This window comes from Chelonia mydas, chromosome 10, assembly GCF_015237465.2.
Source record: "Chelonia mydas isolate rCheMyd1 chromosome 10, rCheMyd1.pri.v2, whole genome shotgun sequence".
In the NCBI taxonomy this organism is placed as follows: Eukaryota; Metazoa; Chordata; order Testudines; family Cheloniidae; genus Chelonia; species Chelonia mydas.
Genome location: NC_051250.2, coordinates 46,051,762 through 46,078,125, shown reverse-complemented (window position 1 = coordinate 46,078,125; position 26,364 = coordinate 46,051,762). Strand labels below are relative to the sequence as shown.

General features: G+C 43.1%; 1 protein-coding gene across 4 annotated transcripts in view; it reads left to right on the top strand.

The window, feature by feature from the left end:
- Positions 1-26,168, top strand: part of EDC3 (enhancer of mRNA decapping 3) — a 64,185-nt gene extending 38,017 nt beyond the window's left edge. For all 4 annotated transcript variants that reach the window (XM_007065850.4, XM_043524203.1, XM_037910669.2 and 1 more), the window contains exons 5-7: positions 11,531-11,684; positions 16,416-16,633; positions 21,806-26,168. In XM_007065850.4, the coding sequence (XP_007065912.2) occupies positions 11,531-11,684; positions 16,416-16,633; positions 21,806-22,140 (707 nt within the window). In that variant the 3' untranslated portion in view covers positions 22,141-26,168. The remainder of the gene's footprint in view (positions 1-11,530; positions 11,685-16,415; positions 16,634-21,805) is intronic.
- Positions 26,169-26,364: the final 196 nt, after the last annotated feature.

The window sequence follows — 26,364 nt, the reverse complement described above, 5'->3', positions numbered from 1 at the left end:
TCTAGGTCTGTCAGTGCATTTTATTGCCCATTAAATAAGTTCATCTATATAATAGGGGTGGTTAAGCACTGGAATAAATTGCCTAGGGAAGTTGTGGAATCTCCATCATTGGAGATCTTTAAGAGCAGGTTAGACAAACACCTGTCAGGAATGGTCTAGAATAGATAATACTTAGTCCTGCCATGAGTGCAGGGGACTGGATTAGATGACCTCTCGAGGTCCCTTTCAGTCCTATGGTTCTGTAATGAACACAAGGCTGGACAAATCCATTTGTAGCAAAGCAACCCAGTGGACTACTAGGAAGTATTGTTTGGTAGCCCAACTATTATTATAGTCAACTGTATGTTTCAGATAAATAGTCTTAAATCGACCCATGACTCCTAGATCTTTTATTGCCTTTGATTCAAAATCCAATACCCCGAAGGCTAGATGAAAGTGGCTGATGTTCCATTGTCAGTCCTGGTCTCTCTTCCACGGTTATGCTCACCTATCTTTTTTAAAAGGTTAATTCTATTAACCTGTCTCACTAAAGGACAGGAGGATGCTCTGAATCTAGCAACCTTCACCCAACAGAGAGGAGCTTTTGAGATTGTTAGGGCCCAGCTCTCCAAACACTCTTAGGGACTTGCAATATTTTATTCACTGGTTGTTCCCTGACCATTCATGTTCTGCTGAGTTACTTCTTCATTTCTGCCCTCTTTGATTAGACAGCAGGTGAAATGAACAGATTGGGTTTTCTCCTTTGTCTCCTAAGTGACCATCTCTGTAGACTTTGGTTAAAGTAATTGTTTTGAAATGCAAAATACCCTGGCAGCTGTTTGCCTCCTGTATCTCATAAATTGTTGAAGTGAGACCTAAAGGCGGTCAGATTGGCATCTGAGGTCAGAGGAGAAGATGATGGACTTCCTGGGTTCTTCCACCTCCACTCCCAAAACAAAGATGGTCAGTCTTGCAGAAAGAACACCAAGCATGGACATGGGTGTCATTTTGTGATCGTTAGCGTGAAAATCTGATTCAGTTCAATTCAAGGGGACTTTTTTGGCATGACAAGCTATACTAATATGACCGAAGTATAAGAAAAACACTGACTGTTAGAGGCGGCTGTGCTGTGTTTTATTATAACTTGTGCTTTTATAGAGGCAGTAGGATTTCTGGGGCGGGGGGGACCAAGAATGATAGTGGTGAACAGGTAGTATATTTTCTTGTAAGCTCTTCAGAAATGTAGGAGGAGCATTAGAGTGGAGAAGGCAGACTGCAAAACTGGGTCTGTTCCAGAGGAAAAACGAACACTGAAGCTAGTACAGTGCTTATCATGTCTTCGATCATCACTTATTTGAATCCATCCCTGGGGCTCTGCATGTGAATTACCCCCCAAATATATAATTAGCATTCACTCCTTCTGGTTGGCTTCTGTTGATCTTCCTCCTTTTGTTCCCCATTATACAATACTTAAAAAGAAAAGTTAAGTGTTGACAACAACAAAAATCTTGACTACCAAGAAAGCCTAGATGCCCTATTTATGAGAACAACAGGGGAGCAATTTGCGTGCTTTCTACCACACCTGCCCATCTGGAGAACTGAAGTGCATCAAGAATTTGAAGACCACTGTCATGTCCCCCCTCCTTAATCTGTTCTTTTCCAAATTTAATGTACCCAGTTCCTTCAGCCTTTGCTCATATGGCTTGAATTCCATCCCTTTGATCATCTTTGTCACTTACTTCTGGATTCTTTCCAGTTTCTCTATATCCTTTGTATACAGCGGCGGCCTAAAATTGGACACAGTACTCCAGCTGAGGCCTAACCAGCACTGAATAGAATGGTACTATCACCTCTGTTAATGCAACCCAAAATTGCATTTGCTTTTTTTTGCAACAGCATCACATTAGCTATCCTCCAGTCACCTGATAAAGAGGCTGATTTGAGTGATAGGTTATATACCACAGTTAGCTCTGCAGTTTCATATCTGAGTTCCTTAAGAACTCTTGGGTGAATACCATCTGGTCCTAGTGACTTATTGCTGTTTAATTTATCAATTTGTTACAAAACCTCCTCTATCAACACCTCAATCTGGCAAAGTTCCTCAGATCTGTCACCTAAAAAGAATGGCTCAGGTGTGGGAATCCCCCTCACATCCTCTGTGAGGATGAAGACAGATGCAAAGAATTCCTTTAGCTTCTCTGCAATGGCCTTGTCTTCCTGAGTGCTCCTTTAGCACCTCAATTGTCTAGTGGTCCCATTGATTTGTTTGTCAGGTGTCCTGCTTCTGATGTAGTTAAAAATGTTTTTGCTGTTAGTTTTTATGTAGAATTTAAGCTTTAATCTGTAGAAGAATTAAGGTGTTTTTTTTTTTAGTTAAGGTTCTGAATCAAGTGTAAACCAATGTAGTACTGTCTTCCTGAGTCTACAGACAGATGTCTTAAGAGCCTCTGTCCCTGTTCATAGCTTTACCAGCAGCAGAATGAAATACAGACTCTGGTCAGTTTCACGTTTGCTACTCACAATCCTTGTGTCCTACATGAAACTGACAAGAATTACACAGATTTGGTAAAGCTGCTCCTGCTTAGGAAAGCTGAGCAGCAACAGAGGTGGAAACTGAAGCTATTCATGGCGGTGGAGGAGCTAAAAGTAGAAACTCTGGAGAAGGAACAGAACAAGACAAAATGCGCTCTCCGTTGCAGTTGTCAGAGGCTCTGGAAAGGGGCAGAGAATTAGAGAATTTCTCTGCGCACCCCTGGCTGCAGCCAAAAGGCTGTGGATTTCGGGGGTGGGGAAGAGACGGCTCGTCTTTTGTTTTCGAAGAGCTAGACTCTAGAGGGTGTGTGTGAAACTTCATATGTCAGACCTCTGCTAGCCAGAGGCCTGTACAAAAGGTAAGGCCCAGGAACAGCACTCTGGTAGCAATCCCATCACCCTCCGCCCTTCTCAGCAGTTGAGTAGTAGAGGTTGGGTAGCAGGACTTCTCATGTGGACATTGCTCCTGGACCTTGCTTTTTAAAGCCACCATCCTCATTTCTTGTATGTACTTCTGATTAGTGAGCTTAGCCCTTTGGGTAGTGGATGTCAGGTTTTTTCCAGCCCTGTGTATCCTTTGCATATGCTGTGTGGTATAGTAATTGATTTGAATGGGTAACTTGTTCATAGGTCTGTGCCCAGTATGGAGTGTACTTTAGAAATTATTTCTACATTCCTTGGGTTAATGAGGATTTAGTGCTGCTGTGCATGTTAAGGAATAGTTAATTATATCTGCCTTTTTTTCATGGGCAGCTATAAAATATACATTAATATTAAGGCCTAAGCTGACCTATTTTATTATCTTGATCGCTGAACAATAAAGATCCACCTTCCAACCCAAACATAATTAAGCTTGGCTGGAGTTCAGTTCTGGTTACAGTAGTGTTATTGTTTGTGGGTTTACACGCTATCTCCTTGATTGCTTTCCTCCAGAGTTTGTTTATCTCCATCAGCTTGTTTTAGATAAACCAGTCTGACTGGTTGGACCTTGCGTGAGTGCTAAGAAGGGAAATTTTCTTGGTGCTTGCACGCTCCGAGAAAGGGCAATTAGGACAAAGTGTTATACTGGTTCAGGCCTTGCTGTTTGCATGCTATGATGCTGTGTAATCTTACCATACCTTTCTGTCAGCTCCAAGTAATGTCCCTTGCATTAACGCATTAAGGGTATGTCTACACAACAATAAAACCCCCAAAGCACTGAGTCTCAGTCCCACTTCAGTTGACTCAGGCTTATGGAGCTCGGGCTGGAGAGCTAAAAATTGCAGTGTAGATGCCAGGCTGGAGCCCAGGCTCTGAGAACTGTCCCCCTTGGAGGATCTCAGAGCCCGCATTCCAGCCCAGGCCTTAATGTCTGTGCTGCAATTTTTAACCCTGTGCGCCTAAGCCCCACTAGCCTGAATCAGCTGACCTGGGCCAGCTGCGGCTGTGTCATAAGTTTTGTATTGCAGTGTAGATGTACCCTAAGTGTTGATGGTTGCCAGAGCTATCAGACTGATGGAGTAGGCACGCATTGTAACTTCCAGCATCTGGAGAGGGTGCTGCTGACTTAGCACCTCTTTGGTTGTAATATGCCAAACTAGGTTGGTGTGAAATGCAGACTTGGTGTCCCAGCCCTCTGGTTAGTGAGAACGTTGTGTAAACAGGGAATCCAAGGACCCCGTCCTCCAGCCTAAAAAGATCTGCATTGTTTAAAAGCAATTTGGGAGTCACAAGCCCCAGGTCAGAGAGGGGAGTGTATGTGAAATAACAAGTTTGGAGAGACCCTGAACTGAGGTCACTCAATCCTACCTCAGGCTAGAGAAACAAGATCTGATGAATGAGCAAAGATATGAATGGGAATGAGCTATGGCTGAACCTTGTATGACTTTGGAGGGAAAGAGGGTGTGTGAACACTGACAGGTGCGTGACTAGTTTGACAGGTTTAAGATCGTTAGTGGCTTAGGACTCTGAACGTTCAGCTTTTTGAAGTTGCTGCTATCAACTGTTTTAAATTACTTCTGATAATACACATGTTTGCATATATGCTGCATATAATAAAAGCTTGATTACAGAAAAGTCTTTTAATCAGCTATTAACATGCAAGGTCAAGTGGTCAAAACTGTTCCACGTCTCTGTAGGAGTAATGTGTCTAGTTTGTTTCAACACATTCCTAGATGTTAAGGCCGGAAAGGACCATTAGATCATCTAGCCTGACCACACAGGCCATTGAATTTCACCAAGTTACTCCAGCATTGAACCCAATAATTTGTTTGACTAAACCATATCTTCCTGAAAGGCATCTGGGCTTGAAGATCTTGAGAGATGGAGAATCCACCTCTTCTGATGGTTTGTTCCAGTGGTCCATGACAAGGGCTCGTGGGTGCTACAGGAATACAAATGATCACCTGCACTGTTAACAAATTGTGCCTTGTTTCTAATTTGAATTTGGCTTTAACATCAAGCCATTGGTTCTTGTTTTTCCCCTCCACTAGATTATAGCCTTTTAGTAGCTGGTGTGTTCTCCCTTTGAGAAGGCACTTATAGACCGTGATCGAGTCACCTCTTGAGCTTCATTTTGAGCTCGATCTGTTTAGGTTAAGTCTCTCACTGTAAGGCATCTTCAACAGCCCTCAAATAGTTTTTGTGGCTCTCTTTGCACCCTGTTTTTCAACTTTTCAACATCCTGTTTATAATGTGGACATCAGAACTGCACATAGTATTCCAGTCCCCTCTCTGTATATCTACGAATTGCATTTGTCAGTTTTGCCATAGTATCGCACTGGGAGTTCATGTTGAGTTGCTTGGCTACTGTGACGCCTACATCCTTTTCAGAGTCACTGCTGTCTAGGAGATAGTTCCCCATTCTGTAGGTATGGCCTGCATTCCTTGTTCCTTGCAGTTGTGGCTATATTAAAACCATTTTATTTGCATGAGCCCAGCCCACCCAGCAATCCAGATGACTCTGTATGATTGCCCCATCGTCATTATTTACCACTCCACCAGTGTTTGTGATCTGCAACTCTTTAAGGGTAGCCAAGGGCAAACCAGGGGGTTTACATTGATTGAGCTAAGGGGAACCTGAACTAGCTCTCTTGGTGCAAACTCTGACTTGCCCTTGTTGGTGCTTGGGAGTCGGCACCAGTGCAGCTGCACCACTAGCTGAATTGACGCTGTTCCTGAGTTCATATGTAGACTGCATCTGTAACTGATACATGTGTGAAAATGAATCAGGATTGATGTTTGTGACTGTTGCAGAAGTAGGACAACATTAATGAAAGTACCAGATTTTTTGGCACTTTAGTCAGGCCCTCTGTCTGGCACTTCATGCCATGCCTAAGCTGTGAAAGAGAGCTTCATCTTCTCGTGAGTGATGTACATTTTTTTTTATCTGTAATGTATCCTCCACATGCTTCCTGTGGCTCTCACCTGCCAGTCCCACAAAGTGACAACAGACAGAATGTTCAACAATAAATCCCAAAGCCTTCACCCATTTGGAGGCTGCTGATTGTTCCTGAATGCCTCTGGGCACTGCTTATTCAGTTCAGAGCAGTGTATCTGAATTAGCCAAACAGAAGTGAGCCAAGAACTTGCTTGCCTGCAGTCATTCCCCCTCAAGCTGTGATTATCAAATATCACGAGCTAAGCAGAATTGAGCTGTGCTGGTATGTGGATAGGAGACCTCTAGGGAAATCCAGGTACTGCAGGGTGGAATATTGAATGAAGAGTATCCTATATCCCTAGAAAAACAACAAAGACTAACAGATTTATTTGGGCATAAGCTTTTGGGGGTAAAACACCACTTCTTCAGATGCATGGAGTGAAAATTACAGATGCAGGCATTATATAATGACACATGAAGGGAAAGAAGTTGCCTCACAAGTGGAGAATCAGTGTTGACAGGGCCAATTTGATCAGGGTTGATGTAGTCCACTGCCAATAATAGATGAGGAGGTGTCAATTCCAGGAGAGGCAAAGCTGCTTTTGTAATGAGCCAGCCACTCCCAGTCCCTATTCAAGCCCAAATTATTGGTGTTAAATTCGCAAATGAATTTTAGTTCTGCTGCTTTGAAGTCTGTTTCTGAAGTGTTTTTGTTCAAGTATAGCTACTTTTAAATTTGTTATAGAATGTCCAGGAAGATGGAAGTGTTCTTCTAGTGGCTTTTGTATGTTACCATTCCTGATGTCCGATTTGTGTCCATTTATTCTTTTATGTAGGGACTGTCCAGTCTGGCCAATGTACATGGCAGAGGGGCATTGCTGGCATATGACGGCATATATACCATTAGTAGACATGCATGTGAATGAACCTCTGATGGTGTCGTTAGAGTAAATATGGGGACAGAGTAGGCAACGAGGTTTGCTACAGGGATTGGTTCCTGGGTTACTGTTTCTGTGGTGTGGTGTGCCGTTGCTGGTGAGTATTTGCTTCAGGTTGGGGGCTATCTGTAAGCGAGGACTGGCCTGCCTCCCAAGCTCTGTGAGAGTGAGGGATCGTTTTCCAGGATAGGTTGTAGATCGTTGATAATGTGCTGGAGATGTTTTAGCTGGGGGCTGTACGTGATGGCCAGTGGTGTTCTGTTGTTTTCCTTGTTGGGCCTGTTCTGTAGTAGGTGATTTCTGGGTACCCATCTCACTCTGTCAATCTGTTTCCTCACTTCCCCAGGTGGGTATTGTAGTTTTAAGAATGCTTGATAAAGATCTTGTAGGTGTTTGTCTCTGTCCGAGGGATTGGAACAAATTCGGTTGTATCTTAGGGCTTGGCTGTAGACAGTGGATCGTGTGATGTGTCCTGGATGGAAGCTGGAGGCATGTAGGTAAGTATAGCGATCAGTAGGTTTCCGGTATAGGGTGGTGTTTATGTGACCATCACTTATTTGCACTGTAGTGTCCAGGAAGTGGATCTCTTGTGTGGACTGGTCCAGGCGGAGGTTGATGGTGGGGTGGAAATTGTTGAAAACCAGGTGGAATTCTTCAAGGGCCTCCTTCCTGTGGGTCCATATGATGAAGATGTCATCAATGTAGCGCAAGTAGAGGAGCGGCGCTAGGGGACGAGAGCTGAGGAAGTGTTGTTCTAAGTTAGCCATAAAAATGTTGGCATTCTGTGGGGCCATGCGGGTACCCATAGCAGTGCCACTGACTTGAAGGTATAAGTCGTCCCCAAATCTGAAATGGTTGTGGGTGAGGGCAAAGTCACAAAGCTCAGCCATGAGGTGTGCCGTGCCCTCATCAGGGATACTGTTCTTAACAGCTTGTAGTCCATCCTCATGTGGAATATTGATGTAAAGAGCTTCTACATCCATGGTGGCCAGGATGGTGTTTTCAGGAAGATCACCAATGAATGCATTGTAGTTTCCTCAGGAAGTCGGTGGTGTCTCGAAGATTGCTAGGAGCGCTGGTAGCATAGGGTCTGAGGAGAGAGTCCAAATAGCCAGATAATCCTGCTGTAAGAGTGTGGATGCCTGAGATGATGGGGCGTCCAGGGTTTCCAGGTTTATGGATCTTGGGTAGCAGATAGAATACCCCTGGTTGGGGCTCTGTGGGTGTGTCCGTGTAGATTTGTTCCCGTGCTGTAGCAGGGAGTTTCTTGAGCAGATGGTGTAGTTTCTTTTGGTGGTACTCAGTGGAATCAGAGGATAGTGGCCTGTAGAATGTGATGTTGGAGAGTTGCCTGGCAGCCTTCTGTTCATAATCTGACCTGTTCATTATGACTACAGCACCTCCTTTCTTAGCCCCTTTGATTATAATGTCAGAGTTGTTTCTGAGGCTGTGGGTGGCGTTGTGTTCTGTACGGCTGAGGTTATGGGGCAAGTGATGCTGTTTGTTCACAATTTCAGCCTGTGCACGTCTGCGGAAGCACTCTATGTAGAAGTCCAGTCTGTCATTTCGACTGTCAGGAGGATACTTGACACCATATATCTCCAGAGTTTGTACTGAGCCATTATTCTAGCACAGCGCTAGAAGGTGCTGTATTATTTGAGAACTTTTGGTTGAGATGTTAAAGGTCTTGACCTGTGTGGTCAAAGATCCAATGATATTTTGCAAGCACCTTCTTCCTACCTGATTATCCATTCCAAACTTCCTGTCCTAAACAGTTATGCATTGCTGTTGTGTGCCATTTTATAGCTGTTGTGTTCCAACTCAGAGGGGTTTGCCTTTCTGTGGCAGGGAAGTGGATTTTCCAAAATTAGTAAAGACTGTAAAATTCTAGGGGTTCACTGCATGAAAGGTGCCTCATTAGTGCAAGATAATTCTTGCTTAGAGTTGGAGTGGGGTAGAGAATTGGGTAGTCATAGCTCCAAATACTTCAAATAAAGAATCTGGCTTGTTTTACCTGTTGACTTCTTGGGATCTCACTGTGGAAGTGAGAAAACATCTCTGCGCTGCCGTCCATCACAGCAGCGTGTTATTTTCAACACTGCAGTCTTGCTGATCCAGTCTTTTTTTCCACTCGAGAGTTGGAGCAAGTCCTGGTGTGTTAGAGAATGGTGTTGCCAAACAACACACAAGTGTCTGAGAAACTCTGAGAAATACATAGAGAAACACTGAGAAATATATATTATTCTTGTGCCCAGGTGATCCTGGCAGAAGTTCTGTCCCTCTGGGATTTTGCTGTGTGGAGAACCAGAGCAGATTCTGTAATGATACAGTTCTTGTTGGGCCTTGGTGTTCTGTGACCAGATTTCTAGAGCCCTGCCTGGATACAAAATTTGTATCCGCATCCAATCCACAAAAATGGTTCTCGGATATCCTCATCTGCGGATATCTGCATATTTGCAGGGCTCTACAGATTTCCCACAAAGGGCATAGCTGAGGTGACTGTGACAGCTATCCTCCATTAGCTCAAAGATATTTGTTTTTATGTGACTTGTGTTAGGGATAATGAACTTTAACAGATAGTGAGGATGGATTGAGCAAAATGTGTAGAGGTTGGTGGTCTCATCCTTTGGAGCCTCAGGATCCTTTAATCTGGCTGGTCATTATTGTCAAGTGAAGGTATAATACCTTACCTCTCCGTGGGGTGCTTCTAGGTCACAGCTTCTGTTCCCTGGCTTCCAGTGCCACTAAAGTCTGTCACAGCCATGTGCACATCCCTTGTAATGAGTTTGGAGGTGATTTCTTTGTGTTCAGTGTGTCATGGAAGCCCCTGGTAAAGAACCCAAGTAATTTAAAGAATAAGAGTGGAGTTTGCAGACTATAAGATCTTTTCCCCGTAAAGGAGTTCTCTCTGGCCAGAGAAACCTAAGGTTTGTATGATCCTTCCCACATTTATGATGATCCTCAAAGCCATGGGCTGCCCTTTGGATGGATGTCTGCAGTATTATTCTAAGCCCAGGTGCCCTGTGGGCTGTCTGGTGCTGTGTAAGTACTTGAAGGATGGCTCTCATGGGCTTGCAGAAGATGAGAGCTGTTAATAAACAGAACTAAAATAAATGCAGAATGCAATTGAACCATTTAAATTTCTCAGCCACACTCTGCAAAGGGCTGGTTCTTAGATTGAGATATGCCATGGTAAAACTGCCAGTCACCAATCAGAAGCCTTTGAGCTGTTTGCTGCCTGATCTATGACTGGATTATTCAAAGGGTCTGGCAGGAGGTAGGTCCCCAAATACCATTGCAAAAACTCTTGAGAATCCCACCCTATACCGTTACAGGGCTTTAGTTGCTATCTTTCTGAGTTTAGAGGTATGGATTCCTGGCCAGGAAGCCAGCACCGCCTGCTGAGTTCAGATCACTTCAGCCAGAGAAGACATTTGGGGTCTTTTGGAGGTTGCATAAAGTCTGAGATGGGGTGGCACAGTAGAGTGGGATTGTGGGAGACACCCTTTCATTTCTTCTGGTGGTGATGTGAAGCCGCTAAGATTTAGGGGATTATAGGTGGTGTGAGTAACATGGTGCCCTTGCCAGCTATATGAATAAGAAGTTAGGTTGATGGAGGAAGAAAGTTTTGTTTTGAGACTTGTGAAGTAGGAAACTGGCTGGCTTTTATACACTATTTGCCCTCACAAATCTATCTATTCGTGTATTCCACTCGCTGCAGGGGGCGATTCCACCCTGGGATTCCAGGGCAGTCTTCAGGCTCTGGGGCAGTTTATCCTAGAGAGTCTGTTTAGAAACAATGGGTTTCAGAGTAGCAGCCGTGTTAGTCTGTATCTGCAAAAAGAAAAGGAGGACTTGTGACACCTTAGAGACTAACCAATTTATTTGAGCATAAGCTTTCGTGAGCTACAGCTCACTTCATGCATCTGATGAAGTGAGCTGTAGCTCACAAAAGCTTATGCTCAAATAAATTTGTTCGTCTCTAAGGTGCCACAAGTCCTCCTTTTCTTTTTTTAGAACCAATGTAACCGCTGTCTCATTAAAGAGGGAAATGCTAGTGCTTGTGGTAGTGGTAATCAGATAGCACTGGGTAGGACATGGAGTAAGTAGGAGTTTGGGGAAACTTCCTTCCCAAAGACTCCTCCATCTAGAATTGCCACGCTCCCCTTGCTATCCTGTTCTTGAACAGAGGCTGCTAGTTGGCGAGGAGAGGGGTCTGCTAAGACGAGGTCACTTCTGCTGTTGAGCTTCCAGGATTAAGCTACTTCCAAAGAAACCTTTTTTTTTTTTTTTTTTCTTTTTCCCCAAGTTCTGGGCATGCTTGCAGTAATAACTAAAGCCAGGAGGCCCCTTTCCCAATTAGTAATTGTGGTTTGTCCTCCAAATTTGTTTCTTAGGAGCCTAGAGGAGAATGCAGGCTGTAGTGCAGCAGCCGTTCTCACACCCCTTAAAGAAATAGTTTCTGTGGCAGCATGTGGAGTAAGTGCCGCAGATGTAGCTAGCTAGTTGAGAGTCAAATGGCTGCCTCTTGAAGGGAGCTGGAGCCTGCTGGGAGCACAGTTGCTGATCCAGCCTTTAGAGATAAGGGGACCTCCTGTAGAGGCCAGTAGCCGCTTCGTTATATTCATTTAGGAGCAGTCTGTCATTTAGTTCAGAACAGATCTTAACCCTCTGGATGTGAATGATTATTCTGTCCTTCCTTCCCCTTCTCTTTGAATTGCAGACTCTGGGCTAGTCGTCCCAAGCGTCTCTTATGAACTGCACAAAAAGGTGCTTTCAGTAGCTGAGAAACACGGCCTGACTCTGGAGCGCAGACTGGAGATGACTGGGGTGTGCGCCAGCCAGATGGCATTGAGTCTGCTCGGAGGACCCAACAGGTAAACAACCCCTGCTGTGAATCTCCCCATTTGCCTTGTGAATGGAGTTTACAGAAACCAGCTTGTTCATCAAAGATGTGGCCAAATTAAGTTGTATAAAATAATCTCCAGTGAAAATCTTTGTAACTGTCACAGTTCAGGACACTGCACCTGTCCAGCAAGGGCACCTGCTCTCAGGTTTCTGGCTCCCAGCCAGTGCCTTTCTTTGGTAGAGCCCTGCATTTCTCCCTTCTGACCCAGGTGTATCCAGGCTGCACTGTTCCCTGCCTTCATTGTTCTCCCCAGCAGAGACAGGCTGCCCAAGCAGACAGTTAACAGGTGTAATTGTTAACAGCTATGAGGGTCCACGCAGCATTTCCTATGCAGGCCTACTTTATTCTTAAGATAAAACTCATTAAAGAGAAAACATTAAATGTAATAGAAGAACCTATACAAATGCTAATAAATTTACCAGAGTTAACCCGAACTCTAACATGGAGTAGTCCTTCAGCCCCCGCTTCCTCCCTCCCCAATCCAAGGATTATAAATTCGTTACAGCTTCAGCTCAGAACAAGCACTCTCATAGCATTTTTAGTCTACCCTCTGTACAGTTCAGGGGTCTTTGATCTGGAGTTTCCAGGAGCAGGTAATTAGCAGACAATGGGTTTTCCCCTCCAGGCATAATTTAAAAAGGGAGGATTTGAAGTGGGTCATTTGCATTCCCCAGGTACTTCCTAGGAAATCCACTTCACACCTATTTTTCCCAAAAGTCCTTTGAAATTCCTAATACCTTTCAGAGATTGCATTGGTCTGTCTCCTAAAGAAGGTACATACATAGGGCTTGTCTACACCGGCAACGTTAAAGCGCTCTAAAAAACCCCACCTCCACGAGGGGCGTAGCTCTCAGTGGTGGGGCACGGTCTATACTGGCACGTTACAGCACTAAAACTTGCAGCGCTCGGGTGTTTTTTCACACCCCTGAGTGAGAAAGTTGCAGCGCTGTAAAGACAAGCTCGTACAGTTCCATGATAACACATACACCATTGCATGTTTAATATAATGGACCCCAATAATGTTAAACTTAATTCTATAAAGTTTCATTTAATTCAGAAAATTCATTCAGGATATTGCAGGGTATTGTCAATTTATCACAGTAACTACTATGTAGTACATATAGGGCCCTGCTAATCCAGATGGCCAGATGTGGCTTTGTCTCGATGCTTGCCCTCCTGCTCTGGACACAGAAGCACTATTCTAGCCTGTTATGCAAACCCCACACTGTATTCATGAGTCAGTCCTCAAATGACCATGAAAATGAGAGAGTAATCCAAATTACCTAAATGCCAACCAAAGGAAGAGTTTTGCATATAGCCTCACTTCCTTATTGTCTCTCCCTCTACATTGTATGTATATAGAGAATCAGGAAACCCTCTTGGAGAGACTATCCTTGTTCCAGTACTCTGGATGTATTGGTTTACTCATGGCTTCGCCTGGGTTTCTATATCCCAGAACCAGTAATGTCCCTCGGTCAAATACAAAATCAACAGAGGAGGGAATAAAGAATAACTCAATTCCTGGTGGAAACTTTTTCAGAGATCTCGGGGAAGATGTAACCCAAGAAAGATGAAAACACTTTATAATTTTGGATTAGCTGATCCTTTGCATGAATAACTAAACCCTTCTTTTGGTATTTATTTTAAATGTAATATTTTTGAAGGCAGATGCCAATAAAAATAAAACTCAAGAACTAAGAGGAATTGCACCATCTAGTCACAATATCACTTAGTTTTTTTTTTTTTTTACACTTAAATCCCGTTTGGAAGTCTTAATCTTTTCCTGGGGCCTGATTTGACAAGAGGTCGGATACACAATTGGTCCTGTCTGCATGTGTGCGCGCACACACCCCTTGTGTGAGCAAAAACCTGCCTTCAGTGTGCAGTCACTAACTAGTCAAGTAGACACACAGTTGCGATACACTTTTAAGCCTGATTTACCTGACCCTAATATTTTAAGGAATCTTCATCCCACTGGAGAGAGGGAGCATTAACTCCCTCTTCTGTTGCGTAGATAGTACTGCACTTCAATCCAATGTCTCACAAAACATTGTCTACACAGCAGCAGCGCTTTCCCTAACAATTTCTTCTGATGCTTGCTTATGCCTTGAGATAATTCATGAGGCTGCCTTGCTGGATAGAAAGTAGATGCATCCACTTAATCTGTTGTTGTACGTGAAACTGGTGGTGCATGGAGGTAATGGGAGGGCTTTAAAAATACAGTAGTATGAATTGTTTTCTACCTTTAAATGTATCTGATCGGTCTGAGGTGAACCCTAAGTTCATGGTGGTATTACTATGCTTTAAAAAGCTCTTATTCATTCATTCCTTTCTTGGGTTCAAAACAAGACCATTGGAGAGGGGCAAAATGACTCTTTTAGAATCATAGACTTTAAGGTCAGAAGGGACCATTATGACCATCTAGTCAGACCTCCTGCACAACGCAGGCCATAGAATCTCAGCCACCCACTCTTGTAACAAACCCCTAACCTATGTCTTAACTACTGAAGTCCTCAAATCGTGGTTTAAAGACTTCAGGGTGCATGGAATCCTCCAGCAAGTGACCTGTGCCCCATGCAGCAGAGGAAGGCGAAAAACCCCCAGGGCCCCTGCCAATCTGCCCTGGAGGAAAATTCCTTCCCGACCCCAAATATGGCGATCAGCTTAACCCTGAGCATGTGGGCAAGACTCACCAGCCAGACACCCAGGAAAGAATTCTCTGTAGTAACTCAGATCCCACCCCATCTAACATCCCATCACAGGCCATTGGGCATATCTACTGCAAATAGTTGAAGATCAATCAATTAATTGCCAAAATTAGGCCATCCCATCATATCATCCACTCCATAAACTTATCAAGCTTAGTCTTGAAGCCAGATATGTCTTTTGCCCCACTGCTTTCCTTGGAAGGCTGTTCCAGAGCTTCACTCCTCTGATGGTTAGAAACCTTCGTCTAATTTCAAGTCTAAACTTCCTGATGGCCAGTTTATATCCATTTGTTCTTGTGTCCACATTGGTACGGAACATAAATAATTCTTCTTCCTCCCTGGTATTTATCCCTCTGATATATTTATAGAGAGCAATCATATCTCCCCTCAACCTTCTTTTAGTTAGGCTGAACAAGCCAAGCTCCCTGAGTCTCCTTTCATAAGACAAGTTTTCCATTCCTTGGATCATCCTAGTAGCCCTTCTCTGTACCTGTTCCAGTTTGAATTCATCCTTCTTAAACATGGGAGACTAGAACTGCACACAGTATTCCAGATGAGGTCTCACCAGTGTCTTTTATAACAGTACTAACACCTCCTTATCTCTACTGGAAATACCTTGCCTGATGCATCCCAAGACTGCATTAGCTTTTTTCATGGCTATATCACATTGGCAGCTCATAGTCCTCCTGTGATCAACCAATACTCCGAGGTCCTTCTCCTCCTCTGTTACTTCCAAGTGATGCGTCCCCAGTTTATAACAAAAATTCTTGTTATTAATTCCTAAACGCATGACCTTGCACTTTTCACTATTAAATTTCATCCTATTACTATTACTCCAGTTTACAAGGTCATCCAGATCTTCCTGTATGATATCCTGGTCATTCTCTGTATTGGCAATACCTCCCAGCTTTGTGTCATCTGCAAACTTTATTAGCACATTCCTGCTTTTTGTGCCAAGGTCAGTAATAAACAGATTAAGATTGGTCCCAAAACCGATCTCTGAGGAACTCCACTAGTAACCTCCTGACAGTTCACCTTTCAGTGTGACCCGTTGCAGTCTCCCCTCTAACCAGTTCCTTATCCATCTTTCAATTTTCATACTGATCCCCATCTTTTCCAATTTAGCTAATTCCCCATGTAGAACCGTATCAAATGTCTTACTGAAATCGAGGTACATTAGATCCACTGCATTTCCTTTGTCTAAAAAATCTGTTACCTTCTCAAAGAAGGAGATCAGGTTGGTTTGACACGATCTACCTTTTGTAAAACCATGTTGTATTTTGTCCCAATTACCATTGACCTCAATGTCCTTAACTCCTTTCTCCTTCAAAATTTTTTCCAAGACCTTGCATACTACAGATGTCAAACTAACCCTGTAGTTACCTGGATCACCCTTTTTTCCCTTTCTTAAAAATAGGAACTATGTTAGCAATTCTCCAGTCATACGGTACAACCCCTGAGTTTACAGATTCATTAACGTTTTTATTCTCGCTGTGTTGCATTGTATGCTACTATAGACCAATGGTCTCACAGCAAAGCCTCAGAAAAAGAGAGCCAAACAAAGGAAAAGGTGAAACCATAGAACTCAAACCTGCTTGAACTGCAACACCTTCTAAGCATCCAGTGGAAGTGCCCCTTGTTTTGAAACAGAGCCCTTGTGGACAGCGTATTGATGAGATGAATAGAATAGTGCTGCAAGGTTCCAGAGTTTTGCTGTCTGTTTTACCTTTTGAGGGAAACCCTGAAGTGGAGCGGGTAGGTCATCAGTAATTTCCCAGTGCTTAAGTGCTGGACAGGTTGAGATGCTGTCACCGCATATGTATGTGTCTTTCCAGAGCAGGAGGACTCTGGGTTCCTCATCTTCAGATTGTTAAACAGCTTAGAGAGATTTCTGGGACCTCCATGCTCTAGATTCCATTGTCATCACCCTCCCGTGGAAAGAATGCAGAAGACACTTGGGTTTTAATGGTTTCCCCATCTCTGTGTTTCAGGTTGAATCCTAAAAATGTTCACCAGCGACCCACGGTGGCTCTGCTGTGCGGCCCCCACGTGAAGGGGGCCCAGGGAATCAGTTGTGGACGGCATCTTTCCAACCATGACGTTCATGTCATTCTCTTCCTGCCCAACTTTGTCAAGATGCTGGAATCCATCACTAATGAGCTGAACCTCTTCAGCAAGACCCAAGGCCAGCAGGTGTCCAGTGTCAAAGGTAAGCAGTGTAAGGCTTTGGTGAAAGCTGGGTCTGAGCTGAGACACTGAGCAACTTGCAGAAGCTCGTGCTGAAAAAGGTCCCACTTATGAGAGCAGCACTGAAGGCCTGCACCATTGTAGCATCAAGTTTTCCTTCGAGTGATTGTGCACAGAAATGTTCCGCTGTAGGTGTGTGCACACAATGCACTCGCGTCTCAGTGGAAAGTATATGTGCACAACACATCCCAAAGAACAATGGTAACTGTACAGGTGAGTAACCCATTTTTCTTGTCTGTCTAATTGAGCGTGTTTATTCTAACACTGTCGTGTATTCTTAGTCCAGTGGCACCACTTGGTGGTCACCAGTGGCATTCCCTCCTTTTACATACCTATGGATTATTTGTAGGGCTGTTGATTAATCGCAATTAACTCACGCGATTAACACACAAAAATTAACTGTGATTAAAAAAATTAATTGCAATAAATCGCACTGTTAAACAATAGAATACCAATTGAAATTTATTAAATATTTTTGAATGTTTTTCTACATTTTCAAATATATTGATTTCTATTACAACACAGAATACAAAGTGTACACTGCTGACTTTATATTATTTTTATTACAAATATTTGCACTGTAAAAATGATTAAAAAAATAGTATTTTTCCATTCACCTCATACAAGTATTGTAGTGCAATCTCTATCATGAACGTGTAATTTACAAATGTAGATATTTTTGTTTGTTACAGAACTGCACTCAAAAACAAAACAATGTAAAACTTTAGAGCCTACAAGTCCACTCAGTCCTTACTTCTTGTTCAGTCAATCGCTAAGACTAACAAGTTTGTTTACATTTATGGGAGATACTGCTGCCTGTTTCTTATTTACAACGTCACCTGAAAACGAGAACAGGTGTTTGCATGGCAGTTTTGTACCTGACGTTGCAAGGTATTTACCTGCCAGATATGCTACACATTCGTATGCCCCTTCATGCTTCAGCCATCATTCCGGAGGACGTGCTTCCATGTTGATGATGTTTATTAAGAAAATAATGTGTTTATTAAATTTGTGACTGAACTCCTTGGGGGAGAATTGTATGTCCCCTGCTCTGTTTTACCTGCATTGTGCCATCTATTTCGTGTTACAGCAGTTTCAGAGGATGACCCAGCACATTTGATTTACGAACACTGCCACTGCAGATTTCACAAAATGCAAAGAAGGTACCAATGTGAGATTTCTAATAATAGCCACAGCACTAGACCCAAGGTTTAAGAATCTGAAGTGCCGTCCAAAATCTGAGAGGGACGAGGTGTGGAGCGTGCTTTCATTAATCTTAAAAGAGCAACACTCTGATGCGGAAACTACATAACCCGAACCACCACCAAAAAAAAAAAAATCAACCTTCTGCTGGTGGCATCTGACTCAGATGATGAAAATGAACATGCGTCGGTCCGTTCTGCTTTGGATCGTTATTGAGCAGAACCAGTCATCAGCACGGACACGTCCTCTGGGATGGTGGTTGAAGCATGAAGGGATGCATGAATCTTTAATGCATCTGGCATGTAAATATCTTGCAACGCCGGTTCTCACTTTCAGGTGACGTTGTAAACAAGAAGCGGGCACTATCATTTCCTGCAAATGTAACCAAACTTGTTTGTCTGAGCGATAGGCTGAGGTAGAACTGAGTGGACTTGTAGGCGCTAAAGTTTTACATTGTTTTATTTTTGAATGCAGTTATTTTTTTATTCATAATTCTACATTTGTAAATTGCACTTTCACGATAGAGTTGCATTACAGTACTTGTATGAGGTGCATTGAAATATACTACTACTTTTGTTTTTTACAGTGCAAATATTTGTATTAAAAATAAAGTGAGCACTGTACACTATATTTTGTGTTGAAATTGAAATCAAAGTATTTGAAAATGTAGAAAACATTCAAAAATATTTAAATAAATGGTATTCTGTTATTATTTAACTGCACAATTAATCGCGTGATTCATTTTTTTGATTATTTGCCTTAGAGCCTGTCCTGTTGATATTGGACTGATGCATCTATGTCAGCGTAACTATGCTGGTACAAATATCACCAGTATAGACATGCCCTTACTAGAGAGTCATTGTGAATCTGCATCAAATCTTTAGTTCACTTCAGATCATCATCATCATCTTTTTCTTATTCATTACACCAAAGTTGCAAATAACTGAAAATAAAGTTAGCCTGAGTGTTAGTCATAACAACTGGAAGCTGAATGGTCTCAATCATCTTACCCCTGATGTCAGCTAAGTGCAGGCCTTTTAGTTTCCTCTAATATTAACTAGGGCTGTCAAGCGATTAAAAAATTAACGGTGATTAATCGCGCAGTTAACAAAATTAATTGCAATAAATCACATTGTTAAACAATAATAGAATACCATTTATTTAAATATTTTTGGATGTTTTCTACATTTTCAAATATATTGATTTCAATTACAACACAATACAAAGTGTAAAGTACTTACTTTGTATTTATTTTTTATTACAAGTATTTGCACTGTAAAAAACAAAAAAAAATAGCATTTTTCAATTCACCTAATACAAGTACTGTAGTGCAATCTCTTTATCATGGAAGTTGAACTTACAAAAAACTGCATTCAAAATAAAACTGTAAAATTTTAGAGCCTGCAAGTCCACTCAGTCTTATTTCTTGTTCAGCCAATCACTCAGACAAACAAGTTTGGTTACACTTGAAGGAGATAATGTTGCCCGCTTCTTGTTTACAATGTCACCTGAAAGTGAGAAAAGGCATTCGCATGGCACTGTTGTAGCTGGCGTAGCAAGATATTTACATGCCAGATGCGCTAAAGATTCATATGTCCCTTCATGCTTCTACCACCATTCCAGGGGACATGCGTCCATGCTTTTGACGGGTTCTGCTTGATAACGATCCAAAGCAGAGCAGACTGATGCATGTTCATTTTCATCATCTGAGTCACCAGCAAAAAGTTTTTTTGTTTTGTTTTGTTTTTTTTGGGGGTGGGGGTTAGGTGGTGGTTCGGGTTCTGTGGTTTCCGCATCAGAGTGTTGCTCTTTTAAGATTACTGAAAGCATGCTCCACACCTCATCCCTCTCAGATTTTGGATGGCACTTCAGATTCTTAAATCTTGGGTTGAGTGCTGTAGCTATTGTTAGAAATCTCACATTGGTACCTTCTTTGCGTTTTGTCAAATCTGCAGTGACAGTGTTCGTAAATCAAACAACCATGTGCTGGGTCATCCTCCGAGACTGCTGTAACATGAAATAGATTGCATAATGCAGGTAAAACAGAGCAGGGGACATACAATTCTCCCTCAAGGAGTTCAGTCACAAATTTAATTAACACATTTATTTAATGATCATCATCGGCATGGAAGCATGTCCTCTGGAATGGTGGCTGAAGCGTGAAGGTGCATACAAATATTTAGCATATCTGGCATGTAAATACCTTGCAATGCTGGCTACGAAAGTGGCATGCAAATCTCACTTTCTGGTGACATTGTAAATAAGAAACAGGCAGCAGTATCTCCCGTAAATGTGAACAAACTTGTTTATCTTAGCAATTGGCTGAACAAGAAGTAGGACTGAGTGGATTTATAGGCTCTATAAAGTTTTACATTGTTTTGTTGTTGACATGTTATGTAACAAAAAAAAATCTACATCTGTAAATTGCACTTTCAGGACAGAGATTGCACTACAGTACTTGTATGAGGTGAATCGAAAAATACTATTTCTTTTGTTTATCATTTTTACAGTGCAAATATATGTAATACAAATAATATACACTTTGATTTCAGTTACAGCATGGAATACAATATATGAAAAAATGTAGAAAAACATCCAAAATATTTAATAAATTTCAATTGGTATTCTGTTTAACAGGGTGATTAAAACTGCGATTAATCACGATTTAATTATTTTTAGTTAATCGCATGAGTTAACTGCGATTAATCGACAGCCCTAATATTAACTGCTTCAACATATTGTTTCAGGGATCTGCTCGAATCTAGTGGGGGGAAATTGGATTTTCAGTGGTATTGGCTCTAAGGACACAAGTTTTTAAAATTTATTGTGTGGTGGTTTTTTTCCTCTTCTGGAAGAAACAAACCCTAGAACGAAAACCATCTGTGAAATTATTTATATTACTGTAGCACCTAGGGACCCCTGCCATGGATCAGGTCTCCACTGGGTGCGTGCAGCACCTAACGCACACATGTAACAAAGAGCTTGCAATCCAAGTTTTAGATGAGACAACAGATCAATACAACAGACAGATGATGTGGGAGGAGTACAAGAAAACGACGAGGCAGTACTGATCAGCATGACAAGTAGCAGTTGCAGCATACCCGCTGCCTAACCAATGGCAGATTCTCCAAAATGCCCTCCCCTTCCCTGTTTTCTTCTTCTCTGGCTGGTAAACCCCCCCCGTTTTTTAATGGATCGTTAGTGACAATGACATACCACTGATACCTACAGAACTGTGGTGGCTCAGCTGAGTAAATCATATTTTTGGGGTAGGGTTTACAAAAGCGTTGGTGGTTTTATAAGATTTCCTGGCAGTAGTTTCAATTAGAATCCAGGGGACTTTCCTCACCAAATTAAAGCATGTTTAAAGCTAAAACTCATTATGTAGGGCCCTAGTGGGCAGGAGGAGAGGAATAGTGGCACACCAGTCCCCAGGCCAGGCTTTACGCAAGAAGACACTCCACATTAGAACCTGGTGTTACACTGCAGGTACTACCACAGAATCAGACGTTCAGTGATAGAGCTGTTCTGGAAGGTGGTCTCTTCAGAGGGCCAGATGGTTCATTGAAGTGATGTCTCTCCAGAGGCCTGGGTTCAAAACTGATCAGTCTCAACCACGTCCATCCCAAAAGTGCCACACTTCAGCATGATGAGCAGAAATTGCCAACCTGCAACTCAAGCCTTTGAGTTCCATTGGCAGACGGCTGTGGGAGAGTCTGTATCTAACTGGCAAAGTCTGTTGTTACAGTGCTGCTTCTGAGTGCTAAAATGGGCCACCTCTAGGCCTCTTGCTCTGTAGGGAGACTGGAAGAATTCTCCTGGAGATGCAGGGCGGGAGGTGGGAGTACGGTTCTTTGTAGGCCGCTGTGGAGGGGAGGTTCTCTCTTATGCTGATCCTGGATGCACATTAAAACACGCATGTTTCTTTCAGATCTCCCAGATACTCCTGTTGACCTGGTGATAAACTGCCTGGATTGTCATGAAAATGCTTTCCTGAGAGATCAGCCTTGGTACAAAGCAGCTGTGGACTGGGCCAACCAGAACCGAGCCCCTGTCCTCAGCATAGACCCTCCTATGAGTGAAATGGAGCAGGGCATTGATGCCAAGTGGTCACTGGCCTTGGGCCTGCCCCTGCCACTGGGTGAGAGGGCAGGGCGAGTATATCTGTGCGACATTGGCATTCCGCAGAAAGTCTTTCAGGAAGTGGGAATAAACTACCACTCACCCTTTGGCTGCAAATTCGTCATTCCATTGCATTCAACATAGAGCAGACCCTGCAGTGTATCAGCCCTGGAGGGGGAGATGGGGCGGAGTCCTGCCTAGCAAGCTGTATAAAGGATCCTGACAAGTAAACTCTTGACGCCTTAAGGATGTGAAGTGCTGGAGTTTTCTTCCAGAAGAAATATGCGTATTAAAAACAAAAAAATTAAGGGAGCAAATGTTACTGCAAGATGCTTTCTCTCTCTCCCTCATGCCATTGGATGAAGGAATGTGGAAGAAGCTGGTATCTAACACTGGGAAAGGCAGCACCTGCTGCCCAGCACCTAGTCACCAGGCAGAGAATGGTTAAAGTGGGTGAGAGGGTTTGTTTACAGATGCAAGTGACTGTCAGACAGCTTGGAGGTTTACAAGATGATGCTCTGTTTTTTTTAGTACTTCTGGGGGGGGGGAGGGGGGAGAATTTGTGCCCAGCAGGGGGCCCCTTTCAGGAGCAGTACCCCTCAATGATAATGTAGAAATGTCTTTGTTGCAGTTTTACTGTTTTGATTTTGTTCTTTGTTTTCTTTTATGTTCATGAGAGCAATTATAGTTAAATCTCTTCCTGGAGCTGCCAGGCCCTTGTGGATGGGGCTCCCTATTTAGAAAGCGGGTGTAAAGCTTTTGTTCCTTGACTGCTTGCTGAGTGAATGCTGCCCGGAGTGAGGTGTTTACCATGGTGTCCTTCCACCAGACAGTGCTTTGGGAAAGGCATTTTCCTAAGGTGGGTTTTATTTCTCCAGTGAGCTGAGTAACCTCAGTGATTCGGAGAAGATGCGAGGGGAACAGGCAGATGTTACCCTCTTTTCTTTAATACCTTGTGCTCAGCACAGGTAGTGTTTGGATATATTATTGTAGAGCCTCAGTAGCCACCCGCAGCACACCCTGCACCTGAATGCTATGCTTCACAAGATATATAATGTTCCAGTCCCTTTGGGAGCAACAGCCACGTCTGGGGGAGGATTCTCCCTCTGAAAAAGCATATGTGCTTTGTTCTAATGCACTGTTCCACATGGATCTCAATGGAGTCAGTGGAAATCATAGGGCACTTGCCTCCCCTGGTTATGCAAACTGTAAAGATGAGTCAAATGCTGTTTGTCTTAGTATGCAAAGACAGCTGCGTGTGTGCTCTCCTCTCCGTTAGGGGGGTGTTATGGAAGGCTTAGTTAACTCTTTCCTGGAGGAATCTTCCTCCAGGCCTGCTTGTCCGCTCCGTGTAGCATTACTAACTGTATGGCCTCCTGGGCACAGATGATGTTGGTAGGGCTACAGCGAATGCTATTGTGCTTGGCAAGCTGATGTGTTTAGGCTGCCTTCAGAAGCATTGGCAGTATTGCTCCTGCATGCACTAGTGCACTGAAATCTGGTCCCCTATGCCCCCGGCATCACCACTGGTAGTGACCACTGTTATATCATGCGGCTTTCAGAAAGCTTTGAGCTTTCCAGTGACATCACACTTGAGGGGAAGGTCAGAAAACTCTGACCTGAATTACTGTAGGTAGTCTCACCCTGTTTATTTTGCTAGCTGGTTTTAGGCTGCCGATTTTTTTTCCTATATGCTGCAAGGAAAGCATTTGTCTTCATGACACTGCCTCGAGTAAGAAGTGATTTGATGAATCTTTGGGTGGCTCTGTAGATTTATCATGCTGGACCTTTTATTGTCTCTAAAAGTGCCAAACTATCAGTGGCTAGTGATGAGAAATATTAAACTTGGACCAAAACAGTGCTCTCTGCCTGAGGGGTTCTGAGCTTTCCAAATTTCCTGTAGAGGCAGAGAAGAGAGAGGTGAGGAATCCTTGAGTCCTGTCCTAGCAAAACAGAGCTAAGTTCCTCTGCTACTGTTTGCTGGGAGCATAGGCTGTGCTTAAAGTTCAAAGTTCTGCCTTCAGCATGGGGCTCTACTGGCCTGGTAGGTCTGTCTGGCACTGACGGACTTCAAAGCTTCTGCTGGTGCCTTTCCCAGGGGAGCAAGATCTTCTTTTGCTGAAGTGTAGAGCAGCTGTTCTGTGTGAAACAATTGCAGCTACTGCTTGGGTATTCAGTAACTGAACTCATGAAGAAACTGCATGCAGAGCACCCTATTCAACCAGCTGGGTTATGGGGGGATACAAGTCTGGCACTTGAATAGTGACAGGATTTTTAACATAAATCATAGAAGAGCTGAGTGCACCAAGCAAGGTAAAAAAAGAGGGTGGCTGGGAAGAGACTTCCAGTGTCAAAAGGAAATAAGATTGTTTACCTGAGCAGTGTTCCAAGTTACTGAAGTATGAGAAAATACACCAGCCTAATCTGCAGAGCACTATTGAATGGACCCTGCGGGAGGTGGCAAGCTTTCATTTCATCCCACAGGGTTTGGGCAGGGGCCTTGGAGAATAGCCCTGCTCTTATTCCATGGTACATTTGGTATCTAGGCAGCTGTATAAGGTCTTGTTAAAGGACTTCCCATGCCAAACAGCACAGAACTCATCTACCTCATGAGGATAAAGGGCCTGTGGTTCAGCACATTTCTCAATGTGGAGGGTTAGACTACTAAACTGTGTCCACTGGTTTATGCTTAATGGCCTTAGTGCTAACACAGATGCTCAATGACTAAACTCTTCCCTAACGTAATGGGGTGTAACAGGCTGTAGTTGTGTGGGTTTCTCTGCAAGGCTAGAGCACCTATGCCTTAGGTAAAACACTAGTTTCAGCTTAATGCAACAGCATTTAATAAGGGATAGCACTTGCCTAGCAAGCAGTGCTGGTTAGTGACAGCATGGTAAGGGGTTATCCTTTTAAAATAAACACAACCCAAGGTTTTTCTTTGCCTTTCTCCTGTAGATCAAAGAGCCTCTGCAGCCAGCTTTAGTTTAAGGTACTGAGGAGGTAGCAACTGCCTAATCCCTGTACCTGTAACTAACTGCCTTGTTTTCACCTTCTTTTATAAAAGCAGAGCTATCACCTGTAAGAAAACAGCCTGCTGTTTGTCTCCTCTCCTATATTGCTTCTTAAACTTGTCCAGCTTGAAGGTTGGTTATTCAACTCTGTCCTTTGTGAGCAGGGTATAAGTTTTGAAGGGGGTAAGAAGCACTTAATTTTTTCTTTGAAGTGTGCATCAGTGGCTGAGGTCCTACCAGCCATATTAGAAGGGGTAGCAAGAATTGCTCAAAGGTTATTTTTTAAATAAAGAATTAAAGTAGTCACTGTTATTGCTGCCACAGCACTTGATGCCTCTGGGCAAGCGACAGGATTTTAAGTAAGGGTGTGGGCATTGACAGATTCTAGATTGACTCATCTCAAGCACAACTAAGCAGCTTTGGGACAAATTTTGTGTGTTACTATGTTAAACTTAATAATACATTCTCCCTTCTAAGTAGCACAAGGGTAAGGGTGCTTGCTTTTCTTCTGACAAGCAGAGTTGTATTCTTGCCAGAGGAATGAAATCACTGGCCTTGTCCTAGACCAGATGCATTTTGTTGCACATCCATGTGATCAAGTCTTTAGGATTCTTGGTCCTTTTATTGTCATACAGCTACTGCAGACCTGGATGCAATAGACAACAGCAGGAAGGGATACAGCCTCCCCCTGCCTCATTTGTCAGAGCTCTTCGTTAAGATGCAGGCTTTAAGGGATGTTAACTTTTAGTGTTTGTCAAGATGTGACCATTTCCACCAGTGTGTCAGGACTCAGTGGAGTAAATACTCAGGAGCTGACTTCCCAGGGCCCAGGAAAAGCAGCTGCCTGTAAATAAGCACTGGAATGGACTTTGCTTCTCCAGAAAGCAGAAATGCAACTTTCACTGCTCTGTAGTAACCAGCAGTAGATTTAAGTTCTGCATCATTCCCTCACAGCTTGTCATAAGAAAACATGCACCCTCTTTTAGCAGCCATGGAAAAAGCCCTGGCTTCAGGCACCCAGTTCAAAGACAACTGCACCCTAACTCTGTGTAATCAAGTCAATGCTTCAGTCATATCATCATTACAAACACTGTTGTTCCAGAATTCATGCAGCAGCTGGGGTAATACCAGCCTTGAAATAAAGTGCAACTATTCACATGTGTTCAGTGACTTATGTATATGGGAAAGGTTTGCCCCACCTGTAAGAAAGAGCCATTCTGCACAATTATGCCAAACCCAACATGCATTCTACTAGTTACTTCTGAGTAAGGTGCTTCAGGACTCCAGCCAAGCACAATAGAAGCAGTTACAAGTGTTTTGAAAAGGGATTTATATTTCCCTGGCAGTTACTGAAGGG